Here is a 12,005-nt window from a genome sequence, read left to right as displayed (position 1 = left end):
GTTCAGTTGTCGCTGTCAGTCGCCGCTCTTTGGCAGAAGGATGATCTATGGATCTTTACATTCATAAATAAGTAAATAATCTGGAATGAGATTGCATTGTGTAAATAATTAAAACTACAGCATACAAATTGTAGATTAATGTACAATAATAATATTTTAACTTTTAACATTTTATTGATTATATTGAGCTAACTTTAATCAAAGTTGTGAAGGACATGATTACAATATAATATCTGTATTAAATATAAACCAGATAACAATTATCTTATTCTACAGACTTTCTCATCGTCAGGTTTTACCCACCACGTGTTATACACTTTACCACAAAGCAGTACTCAAAAGGCTGTGTCCTGACAATAAATGAGCAACTAACATTCAACTATGTTTAGATAACGATAGTTGCCACCATATATTTGAATACACAATATATTTGCCTGCTTTTGAATGATATCGATATTGATTTTATATAGCTGATAAACTCATGGCCACGATAAAAAAAAAACAGCAAATCTCCCTGAAGGTTACCACAACAAAACAAGCACATTTATAGAGCAAATCTGAGGTCTCCTGGTGTCCTTATTAATTCATGTCCTTCATAGCTAGAGTACTTTACTTTTATACTTATTCTATACAACCCTAAATCTGAGTGGGGAAAAATAATTTTCTCATATATGATTTATGGATTAAGTGAATCTTTATTCATGTGGTACAATTTCTCAGAAATAGAGTTTTAGAGTATTAGAGTATTACATTTAAAAAACAAAGTGTGCAGTGCCCCCTAATGTTAGCGAATAAAATCACATCAAACATTTTCAGGAAATGTTGGGAATCTTACGGCTGATTAAACTTTTGGTGATGATTCAGAAGAGATCCTGGATTATCTTTCTCAGCACAAAATTCAATCTGGATTAGATCCAGAATGAGGTCAGGAAAAAATATTACACATCAACTCTGATTCACTCTTACTTTTCATGGTTGGTGTATAAAGATACCAATAACAACTTATATTGCATATTTGTTTTTTCAGTGGTGTATTGAAATTAAAATATCAAAGAACTACAGACAAGCCCCTGAAATCTCTGCAGCCTCAGTGAACACTTCGCCGGCTCCTTGTCTGTATCCAGATGACAATTCCTTTGCCCTCCTCACTTCATTCGTGTTTTCCTCCAGGTTCTCATTCAGCCTTTCTTGCTCCTGGTAAGAGGCTGCAGACCCCTTCACTTGCGCAGCCATTTGATCGCTGCTACGGAGCAGCCAGCCAATTAACTCTTGAAGCGAGGTACCTTTGGAGATGGTAGCCTTGGCACGCTCAGAAATGCCTTTTAGCTCATCCTGAGCCATTTGCAGGTGTGGAGGAATTTGTTCCTCCAAATTTTCCAAAGATGACCCCACAGGATCCACACTGAGGAAGAAATCATAACCCTTTATCCTGAGGGAGATTCTGTATTTGGCCTCTGGTGGATAGTGGATAGTGGATAGAAATTAGACATCAAATCAGAGAGGCAAAGGAAACAGAAAAATAATGCTACAATCACTTGGTTTGTATTTGTATAGGGTTGTAAGTGGTATCAAACAGAATATGTTTAGCTTAGGGCTATAATATTCACACGGTATTTATACCAGCCTGAGAGTAATGTTTTCTTTCTTTTTTGCATTCCATCTTTTAGCCAGGTGTTTATTAAAGACTTTCAACGGAAACAAGACCGCAAGGGCTTTTTTGAAATGCTCCTCTTAGACAGGATGTTTGACTTTATTTGTACTGTAATACATGCTACTGTGTGACTGTACTTGTACTCTAACATTCTATCTAATTAATATATTCATCATCATCATTTGATTTTTAAAATACATCCTTTAAATTTGTCGCTAACCCTGCTCTGGTGAAGGACCAGGCTGCCCTGTGATTGAGTTGAGGTTAGTCCATTTGGAATATGCCTGGACTGTGCAAGTATGAAGTTTATTTAGCCCTAGGTTAAAAGCTTTTAAAATAAAATACTCCAAGGTGTGTGAAAAATCTCGTACCATGCTCCTCTGAGATCTTGCGCAGGCATTGAGTTAAAGTTAGGGTATCATTGTAGTTGCAACCATAGATCTGGCGCACATTATTGATGTGTCTGACCATAGCTTCATAGTGCTCCTGTTGGTCATTGAAGGTTTCAGCAACGTCACAAAACATCTGGTCTAACTCTGGCACACACACTCTCCTCATTGACAGCTTGCCAATCCGATTAGCGGTTTGTGCGTCTGTGGGAAGAAAAAGGAGTATCACGCAACAAAAACACACAAAAGGAACACTTGTTGCACTAATTTGTACATTTAATTTGCATTCAAAATGTATTGAGATATACAGTATATAGCAATATTCCATCAAATAAATCAATGTAAACCCAGAGTCCAACCCCATGAATCGCAATTGCTAATCATAAAAAATATATATAAAGTATTGAGCTGTAGATAAAGAGAATATGCAATAAATAAAAAAAACTATATCTCAATTAATTACAAAATTAATTACCCAAGAATCACAATAGTAAAACATATAGGAGATTAGTAACATCAACTTCATGAACCTAAAAGGTTCTGCCAACATCATCAATTATCACCATGGCAGACATTAAAAATGAAATAAAAACAAAAAAAAAAGATCAGGAAAACATTTGTATAAATAATTGTATGGAAATGCACACAGGTTTGAGAGCCCGTCACATAAACATTTAGTAAGTCGGTGTACCGCTGTGTGCTGGCCGGGCTTGCCTGGCTGATCCAGTTCCACTCAAGTCAGACGGTCTGGGTTGCAAAAGAGGCTCCCTCTGAAATGACAGATTTCTTTACCCAGAAACGTTTTTGGTTTTTTTATTGGCACAATTTTTTTTATAGAAAGAAACATAAAGCGGTAGTAGAGCTTTCATTGATCTGGATGCAAGTCATGACATTGTCATAAAATCAGCGAACTATTACTGACGCACATCTCTTTCTTTCGTTGAGCATTTATGGAGACAATTCAAAGTTCAGTCGTGTCACGTTGTGTTTGTGTCAGAACAGAGAACACTAAAATTCTGGTTATAGCAACAAACAAACAAAAATCCTTAAATAAGAAACAATTAAAAGATTGTTAGGATTTCTGTGACAACTTCCTCGGTGGCTGTTGTTTACTGTTCATGCATTCTATAAAGCAATCTGTAAGGGTTTAATCATTGAAACAGTTCAGAGTGAAGCTTTCTCGTCTGAATTTAACTGAAACCACTTTCTTCTAATCCTATTCTGACAAACTTCAACAACGTACCTCGTCAGAGTTTTCATCCGAGAAACAGCAACAACAGGGCAAACGAAGCATTGTTAACCGCTCGGCTCTATGCTCTCAGTTTGTTTTTGGGTCAGTTATTTCTAACAATGATTCTGTAGTCCCACATACCTAAGCCAGCGCCAAACGATAACTTCAGTAATTCCGCATTCCTTAAAAAAAAGAAAAACGGGAAAGGCAAATGTGTAATTTCGCAGCTTCTGTCGGTAGATGGCGCGAGTGCCAGTAAAGTTACCGAGATTAAAACCGTAGAAGAAGAACGAGAAGCGGAAGTGAACGACAACAGCTGGGTTGTATTTTAAAATATACGCCATTTTGACATTATTTTAACAACTGGGAAGAAAAGTCCATCTTTAGTAAGCTTCCCTTTGTGAGTCTTCTCGGATACGCGTTCGTTAAGCTAGCAGGCTACTGCTAGCGCAAACGCCGCTGCTGGCAGTGTTGCCGGAAGCCTTTATTTTTTTTATTTTTTTTTATTTTACTGAATTGTTTGTAAGCAACTGCTGAAATGACGGGGGTAGCCTCTCAAGAAAAACCGACGACCCCCATGAACACTGAGTGCGAGTGTGAAAACAAAGAGGAGTACAAACAGCTGTCGAGCATCATGGGAGTTATGAACAACCTAAGGAAGCAGGTGTGCGCGTGCGTGAGAGAGAGAGAGAGAGAGAGAGAGAGAGAATGCAAAACGTCAGGAATGCACTGACTTGTGTTCTGTGTGTGTCTTTTTAGGGTACTCTATGTGACGTGACCCTGGTGGTTCAGGGAAAACACTTTCCTGCCCACAGAGTGGTGCTAGCTGCTGCCAGCCACTTCTTCAGCCTCATGTTTACGAGTAAGTTTTAACATAAATCAAATTAACACGAATGTTATATTTGGTGTTCCGTACATTGAACCCATGGAGGCCATCCCTGAATCTCTTCCCCTCCAGCCAGAATGATGGAGTCAACGTCCCATGAGGTGGAGCTCAGGAGTGCTGATCCTGATGTTGTTGAACTGTTGATTGAATTTATCTACACAGCTCGGTAAGAAAATGGAGAGCATCAAAATGCCAACGTTATGGGAAGAGTACCTAAACTTTGCAGATGATTAGAGCATTCACTTTTTACTTTCATCTCAGGAAAAATACCGATTTGATAATGAAGTGTGTGTGTGTGTGTGTGTGTGCGTGTGTGTGTGTGTGTGTGTGTGTGTGTGCATGTGTGTGTGTGTGTGTGTGTGTTCATCAGGATCTCAGTCAACAGCAGTAACGTCCAGTCTTTGCTGGATGCAGCCAACCAGTACCAGATTGAGCCTGTGAAAAAGATGTGTGTGGAGGTCCTCAAAGGACAAATCGATGCAACAAACTGCCTCGGTCGGGACATGAATACAATCTAAGTCTTGCTTTTACCCCTAATTTGCTGAGCTCATTTGTCTTTTTATTTATTGAGCCACCAGCGACAATTATTCTATTAGAAGGACGCTTGACTTGACGCATAGAGATTGGATAAAAGATTTTTCCTGCACCTGCATCTTGATCCCGACCCCACCTGACTCATCCGTCTCCCGCCCCTCCTGCAGGGATTTCTGCCCTGGCAGATTGTATGGACTGTCCTGAGATGAAGGCAGCGGCAGAAGACTTCTTCCAGCTCCATTTCACTGAAGTTTACAAACTGGATGAGTTCCTGCAACTGGATGTCATGCAGCTCACACATCTGCTGCACCAGGACAAACTCACCGTCCGTGCTGAGGCTCAGGTATGTGCCAGGGTTATTATAGTTAACGAAAACTAACGAAAAAACGAAAACTAGAATTGAAAAAACATTTTCGTTAACTAAAACTAATAAAAACTAAATTAAACTAATAAAAACAAAACTAAAACTAATAAAAACTAATAAAAACAAAACTAAAACTAATAAAAACTAACAAATCCACTCTAAAAACTAACTAAAACTAACTGAATTAGAGAAAACAAATTCAAAACTAACTAAAACTAAACTATAATTAAAAATCCAAAACTATTATAACCCTGGTATGTGCACAATAATTTCCACTCGTTTCATTGGGAAACATTCATGCTCCTGATAACTGTATTCAATAGTGTATTGAAATCATGTTACCACCGGTTTTGTATTTTTTTTCTTTAGATTTATGATGCGGCGGTGCGCTGGCTTAAGTACGACGCGTGTAATCGACAGCAGTACATCGTGGAGGTGTTGGGATGCGTTCGCTTTCCTCTAGTGTCCAAAACATTCCTCTCCAAAACGGTACAGGCTGAGCCGCTCATCCAGGACAACCCGCAGTGCCTCAAGATGGTCATCAGTGAGTCACAATACACACTGACCGCAGTTAACAACAAAGAAAAGGCTGCAAATATCAAGTCATTTCGTTACGTGTGAGGAAAATGTAGGAGTGGGTGGTTTGTTATTCATTAAGGGTGAAGTTAAATGTTTTGACAGGTGGTGTTGTGGCTGTTTTTTAAGTCACAGTTGAACTGAGAAAAAAGTATTTCAATAGAATGAAGTCTATCACAGAATGGTCATTTAAGTATTAAGCCCCCCCCCCCCAGGTGGGATGCGCTACCATCTGCTGTCCCTGGAGGATCGGGAGGATCTCGGAGAAAGCAGCCGAGCGCGTCGCAAGAAGCACGACTACCGCATCGCTCTGTTCGGAGGCTCACAACCTCTGTCCTGCCGGTATTTCAACCCCAAGGTACTGAGGTCCACGTGTAAAACACGTTTTATCCACACGGGTTGGTAGTATTTACATATATATTCATTTATACTATAAAGTTACAGTTTGGCATTCTCTGCAGGACTACAGCTGGACAGACATTCGCTGTCCCTTTGAGAAGCGCAGGGATGCCACGGCGGTTTTCTGGGACAACGTGGTCTACATCCTGGGGGGCTCGCAGCTCTTCCCGATCAAGCGGATGGATTGCTACAACGTCCTGAAGGACAGCTGGTACTCCAAGCTGGGCCCGCCCACACCTCGCGACAGCCTGGCAGCCTGCGCCGCGCAGGGCAAGATTTACACATCTGGAGGGTCAGAAGTCGGTGAGCAACCGGAAGGAGGACGGGATGCAAGTCAGACCAGGGATTCAGGTTCAATAGATCTGGGGCGTGTTATTTACCGTGTCTGCAGGCAGCTCCGCCCTCAACCTCTTTGAATGCTACAACACGAGAACGGAGTCCTGGCAGGTGAAAGCCAGCATGTTGATGGCGCGCTGCAGCCACGGCTCAGTGGAGGCCAACGGTCACATCTACGTCTGCGGGGGGACTGTGGGCAACAATGTCTCCGGCAAGATCGTCAGCAACTGTGAGGTTTATGACCCCAGCACGCAGAAGTAAGTGAGATGGGTGAAACCTGCGCACGTAAAGAGCGTCAGACTTTTTGCCACGGGCTTGATAGCTCGTAAGATGAAATGATGAAAAGATGGGGAAAATAAGTTGCTTTTATTTCTGTCTATTATGAACATTATGAACACATTTTACTTGGATATCTGTATGGTCACATCAATGTAATTTTATAAAACCTATGCATTTCTAAAAATTCAAAAAGTAGGATAAAATGGCGTTCTTTGTATTTTTCTATCCGATGGGTTCATCAGATCGTGACATCATCGGCACCGCTCCATAAAAACGATTAAAAAAAAAACATTTCAGGTGTACACAAAGAGGTAAATCCCATAATGTTATGTTATAATTCTAAATGTTTTTTTTTTTTATCTGTCCTCAGATGGAGGGAGTTGTGTGGCATGAGAGAAGCCAGGAAGAACCACGGGCTGGCTGTTGTCAACGACCGGATCTATGCTGTCGGAGGGCAGGGGGCAGTGGGTAAGGGACGGCGACGGTGAATGAATAGTGCTTTAACAGCACGACTGAACATCCACGCTTACTTTCCAGGAGGCCTGGACTCTGTGGAGTACTATGACATTGCCACTAATGAGTGGCACGCTGCTTCGCCGATGCCGTGGCGAGGCATGACGGTGAAGTGTGCAGCAGTCGGCGATGTCATCTACGTGCTGGCGGGGTTCCAAGGTGTGGGGCGGCTCGGAAACGTCCTGGAGTACCACACCGACACCGACAGGTGTGTGCAATGACTCAAATTAGAAGTTCCGGATGTCTTTTTCACTGAAAATGTTCTCGCTACGAAGACTTGAGCTAATTGCAGATTTTCAGTACGACCGTCTGAACCTTGAATCCGACCACGCTACCTCCGACTACACTGCCATTTCTGAAAGTCGGATTCTTTCTCCCGACGTCTCCTTTCAGGTGGGTGATTTCCAGCAAAGTGAAAGCATTTTCCGTCACCAGCTGCCTAATCTGTGTGGTCGACACCTGTGGAGTCAACGAAGACGAGGACACGGACCTCATAGACTCTCAGTCGCACGCAGCGGCTGCTTCCTCTGCCTCTGCCTCAGCGTCCTCTCAGGACAAAGGTTCAGCAGCTACGTAGAAGCTACGTCGTCAGTCGACTTAAGATGCTGCAAAGACTCGTCCGCACCACGACGGTGCATACTAATGTAAATATTCATGTGTATTTAGGCGACTAAGTTGTGTTCATTATGTTTGAAGTGCCAAAACGTATGTTGACATGTTGTGTTTGACGTGAATTTAATTCGCTCATTGAAAAGACTTTTGTGAGATTGTTAGATTTGTTTAGGACTGATGAATGGCGAACTCTTCTTTCTGATATATTGTACTGTATTTGACTTGTTTTCGTATCGGTTTAATTTGAATAACAATTTTATTCTCAGCTTTATGCGGTTAGTAGTAAATATATGATTATATATGTTAAAACACTGGAATGTGATTATTTGTTCAAATAAAGCTTGACATTATGCATCATTGATCTTTGCCTCATCAATCAGGAATAAAACTCAAACTTCTTCACTCATCAGAAGGGAAAATCTGTTGCTTATCCCTTCCATCCCTCCTTTTCCGCCTCTCTCTTTTCTTCCCTGTCCTCTACCTCTTTTCCCCCCTCGTCTTGCCGAAGAAGAACGGTGATTTCTCGAGCTGCCGCTTCGTACAGCTTCCATCAGAGTAGAGTAGATCCGTTGAGACAAGGAACTCCCAGCAACGAGCGATTCGGCAGCTTGGCCCTCGAGATAGCCGACGATGCCGTGAACCAAGGTGCCGCTGAACAGCCTGAGACGCACAGGGGAGTAAAAGATATGAATGCTCCTACATGTGTTGGCGTCGATTGATATTAAGCCCGTGTGCATTGTCTCAGTTGCTTTTTTTCTTTTCTTTGTAAATGTTTTGAGTGCCCCCCCCCAAAAACTCTTTATGGTCCCCCATGCCTTACCGTGATAGGTGGGGTTCAGGCATTGGCAGCAGCAATAACTGATTCAACCACGAGGCGCTACAGAAGCAGGCCTGCCACTGACTGAAACAGTGAAGCGCTCCAACATTCAACCCCGGCCTCGACCCCGGCCTCACACGGAGTCCGTCGAGCCTTTCCAGCACCCTCTGCTCTGCAGCCCAGCCGAGCTGTGGGACTACGAGGACACACAGTAGTCATATAGTTTTTAGATACAAAAGAAGATTAATGCAGTAATACCTCGACAATAAGGCATTACTGCATTTGACTTGTTATTGAGCTGTATTTGGTATCTATTAACTTTGTGAAAGGACACAAAATAAAGAACACAACAAACCGGGATAGTAAGAAGTTCCAGGCAGGATGTTCCAGGAGAGCTCTCCATACATCAAGCCCAAGACCAAAGCCTGGAGGTGGGACAGTGAAGGCTTTGGTTTAGCCTCTCGCATCCAAAAGGCCGTCACTGCCGCAGCCAGCCTCAGGTGGAGGGGAACAGCAGCCAGCGCAGTCTCCTTTGTCCCCAGGACTTCCAAAAGGACACCGAGACGAACGGCTGCAGAAGTCTGGATGAAATTGCAGAATCAAAGTAACACGAGTAATTTCTATGAAATCTGCACATTTCCAGTTGATATAAATCAAAATGGTCGCATTTGAGAACCGGCTTTTCGTCGTCATGCTTACCTGGCTGATTGAATCCAGGTGGATGGGGGTTCTGGGTGTCCGTGCCTCCACTTGGTTTTTCTTCAGGTCCAGATTAAGACGGTCGTACTCCTCCACAAACATTTGGACACGGGAGACCCGAACCTGCGCTGCACCAACTGCTACATTTACACTTTGCTCTGTGTTTAAAGTCATACCGTCAGCAGTATGGCCACCTCTCAAGCCCCGCCCCCCTCGCCCTCTTCCACCTCTCCTACCTCGGCTGATGTTTTCGTCTACCCTCATGTCCTGTGTTTGGACAACTTGGCCTCCCTGCAGTAATATCCCATACACAGCCTGCCGTATGGACCTGGCACAATGGTGGCTGCTGGCCAGCTTGCTGTTTTCTACCTGTGGGAAGAGCAGGGCCCGGCGCAACACAACAACATCTACCACCGTCGGATCCAACAGCCCCTGTGCTGCTGCCAGCAACAGGCGCTCTGGCAGCACTGAGGGGGTACTGGTACTGCCTCCAGGGGGTACCTGAACTGAAAACCAGCGATCCAGGGAACTTTCAGAGGCGACGTGATACGCCTGCATGCCTGCCCATAGCTGCGAACTAAGGCCGCCATCCTGTTCTCTCCTCTTGCCCTTGCTAGCTCCCGTTACCTCCTTCATTAGACGGCTTACTTCCTCCAGGGCCTGTGCTGCACATGAAAAAGAAGACAGCCAAAGGAGGTGGCGCTCAATGCGGGAAGAACGACTCCAACCCCTGGCTCCACCTCTCCCGAATGCGCCGGCATCCAAACGCAACAGGAGCGCTTCAACGTCTTTCGGGCAGTCGTAGTCATTACCGGCCAGGACAGCGAATAACGGCAGCAAATCACAGTTCATGCCGCCAAACCGGCGACACAGCGCATTGGTGGTGTAGCGCTGAGCCGAGATGTAGCGTTGAGAAGCTTTACCCTTAAGGTTGGGCCAGTGGAAAGAATTGAGTGGCAGGAAACCACCTGAGGTAGAAAACAAAGCACACACACAAGATGTGATGTGTAATGCACAGTGTGAGAGACTGTTACTGTTATGTCTTTCGTTCAAAGACATCCGTGAATTCAAGTTTTGTATGCTTAAAAAGATGGTTAAAGGTGTGAACAGGTTCGTGCTTCATTGTATATCATGTATTTAGATAGTGTTGAGAAAGCTATGTGTAAAAAGGTCCAGAGTGAGACATCATCTTAAATGGGGATCGTTGTTTTTATTAGCAGAGTGGGTGCTCTTCCCTTACATAGATGATCTATGCCGTTTTTTCTGGTCGCGCAGAGACCATGGCTAACGTTGAACCTTGGACAATGACCGTCTTTGTAAGTATTTGTGTATAAACATTGAATTATAGATGTAAGATAAGATGTTAGTATGTTTCCTAAAAACAAGTTGTAAACTAATTGGTGTCTTCGTTAGCTGTAGTGTTGTATTAGCCTGCTGTGTAAGTTTAGCATGAGATGTACGTTTTTATAAATAGTGATTGTATTTTCTTTGCTCAATTGTCAGTTACCGCATGATAGAAGAGCTTCATAAAGCAAGAAAAGAAAGCCTTGCGTACGGAGTCTTCCTGAGGGTCATCTGGCTGTCTAGCATCACGCAAGGACACGCGTTGTGAGGACAGCACAGTTACTATCATTCGTGATAAAACCGTCACGATCCATACCTGGCAGGTCGAACACATAAAAGTCACTGTCATTGGACAGAACTGGGCATTTCCACTGGTGAGCCAAACATGCGATTTCCCAGTCAGCCTCAAACAGACACTGGACCAGTGGGACTCCTCTCTGGATGAGAACCTCGATGAAGACATTCTTTGCGAGGATGGGGAGAACAGAACCACCGCGGCCATGAGAAAGTTTGTCCGCCTCTCTTATTTTGGATAGAAGGCGTTGGCACAAAGTGGGAAACTTCTTGTCACTGGGGTCGCAACCTTAAAACCACACAAATAAGAAGATTAAATTACGATGGGTTTGTAACTGCAAATAAACTTAGACTGGTGCAGGTTCAAATTAACTTGGATTATTTTGACAAACATGAGCAAAATGCAGCATGGTGGCGTAGTGGTTAGAGCTGTCACCTCACAGCAAGAAGGTACTAGGTTCGAATCCCATCTGCGCAGAGTTTGCATGTTCTCCTAGGCTAAAGTCGCTTTCACACCGTTGCCGTTTGATCCGCTTTAAACAGACCAGAGTTCGTTTCCTCGGATGGTCCGCTCCTTTTGGGCAGGTGTGAAAGTTCGTCCGAACTCTGGTGCGGACCAAACAAGCAAACTCTCGGTTTGCTTGCAAGGGAACCCTGGTTCGGTTCGTATGTGGTGTGAAAGCTCACAGGACCAAATGTACGTAGTAACGCCATACGCAGTGCATCTCAGGTAGAGGAAGTACAGCGCGCACTCCAAGTGTGATTGCGCTGCAAGGGAAGCTTTCCCCCACAAGTCAAGACATTCAGGAACTAAAGGGGCGTTGCAGTCGTCTGGGTCCTTACCTCCGTCCAGCACCACATACGGCTGGATGTTGCATTCTGACAACGCAGAGAAGAACTGGTTGAGCAGGCAAGCGAAGGCATCATAGTCCCCTCCGTGCAGCAGGTCCAAACGGTGGTTAAAATAGAGGGAGTAATACAGACTGCAGCCGTCAATAACCAGACGACTGTCCCTGAACTTCACATCTTGAAGCAAAGGTTTGTTCTCCTCCACAAAGGTGGTCAGCCCCCGGACACCCAT

At 43.8% G+C, this 12,005-nt stretch overlaps 3 protein-coding genes across 3 annotated transcripts; 1 reads left to right on the top strand and 2 right to left on the bottom strand.

The window, feature by feature from the left end:
- Window positions 1-709: 709 nt before the first annotated feature.
- si:ch73-345f18.3 (uncharacterized) lies at window positions 710-3,438 on the bottom strand. The gene is made up of 4 exons (XM_068747608.1): window positions 3,284-3,438; window positions 2,732-2,810; window positions 2,023-2,244; window positions 710-1,454 (listed from the first exon to the last, which is right to left on the bottom strand). The coding sequence occupies exons 1-4, from the start codon at window positions 3,332-3,334 to the stop codon at window positions 1,057-1,059; spliced, it is 750 nt and encodes a 249-aa protein (XP_068603709.1). The 5' UTR covers window positions 3,335-3,438; the 3' UTR covers window positions 710-1,056.
- Window positions 3,439-3,692: 254 nt separating this feature from the next.
- On the top strand, window positions 3,693-7,739 carry klhl7 (kelch-like family member 7). The gene is made up of 12 exons (XM_068747037.1): window positions 3,693-3,935; window positions 4,031-4,137; window positions 4,234-4,323; window positions 4,528-4,652; window positions 4,859-5,034; window positions 5,425-5,599; window positions 5,847-5,989; window positions 6,093-6,333; window positions 6,422-6,623; window positions 7,016-7,113; window positions 7,183-7,366; window positions 7,552-7,739. Exons 1-12 carry the CDS (start codon window positions 3,810-3,812, stop codon window positions 7,733-7,735), a joined length of 1,851 nt encoding a protein of 616 aa, XP_068603138.1. The 5' UTR covers window positions 3,693-3,809; the 3' UTR covers window positions 7,736-7,739.
- Window positions 7,740-8,137: 398 nt separating this feature from the next.
- On the bottom strand, window positions 8,138-12,005 carry aste1b (asteroid homolog 1b). The gene is made up of 6 exons (XM_068747036.1): window positions 11,768-12,005; window positions 10,947-11,213; window positions 9,287-10,254; window positions 8,943-9,168; window positions 8,591-8,783; window positions 8,138-8,430 (listed from the first exon to the last, which is right to left on the bottom strand). The coding sequence occupies exons 1-6, from the start codon at window positions 12,003-12,005 to the stop codon at window positions 8,160-8,162; spliced, it is 2,163 nt and encodes a 720-aa protein (XP_068603137.1). The 3' UTR covers window positions 8,138-8,159.

This window comes from Brachionichthys hirsutus, chromosome 13 (genome assembly GCF_040956055.1).
Source record: "Brachionichthys hirsutus isolate HB-005 chromosome 13, CSIRO-AGI_Bhir_v1, whole genome shotgun sequence".
Taxonomy (NCBI): domain Eukaryota; kingdom Metazoa; phylum Chordata; class Actinopteri; order Lophiiformes; family Brachionichthyidae; genus Brachionichthys; species Brachionichthys hirsutus.
The sequence above is the reverse complement of the archived record's forward strand: the minus strand, read 5'-3'. Positions and strand labels throughout refer to the sequence as shown.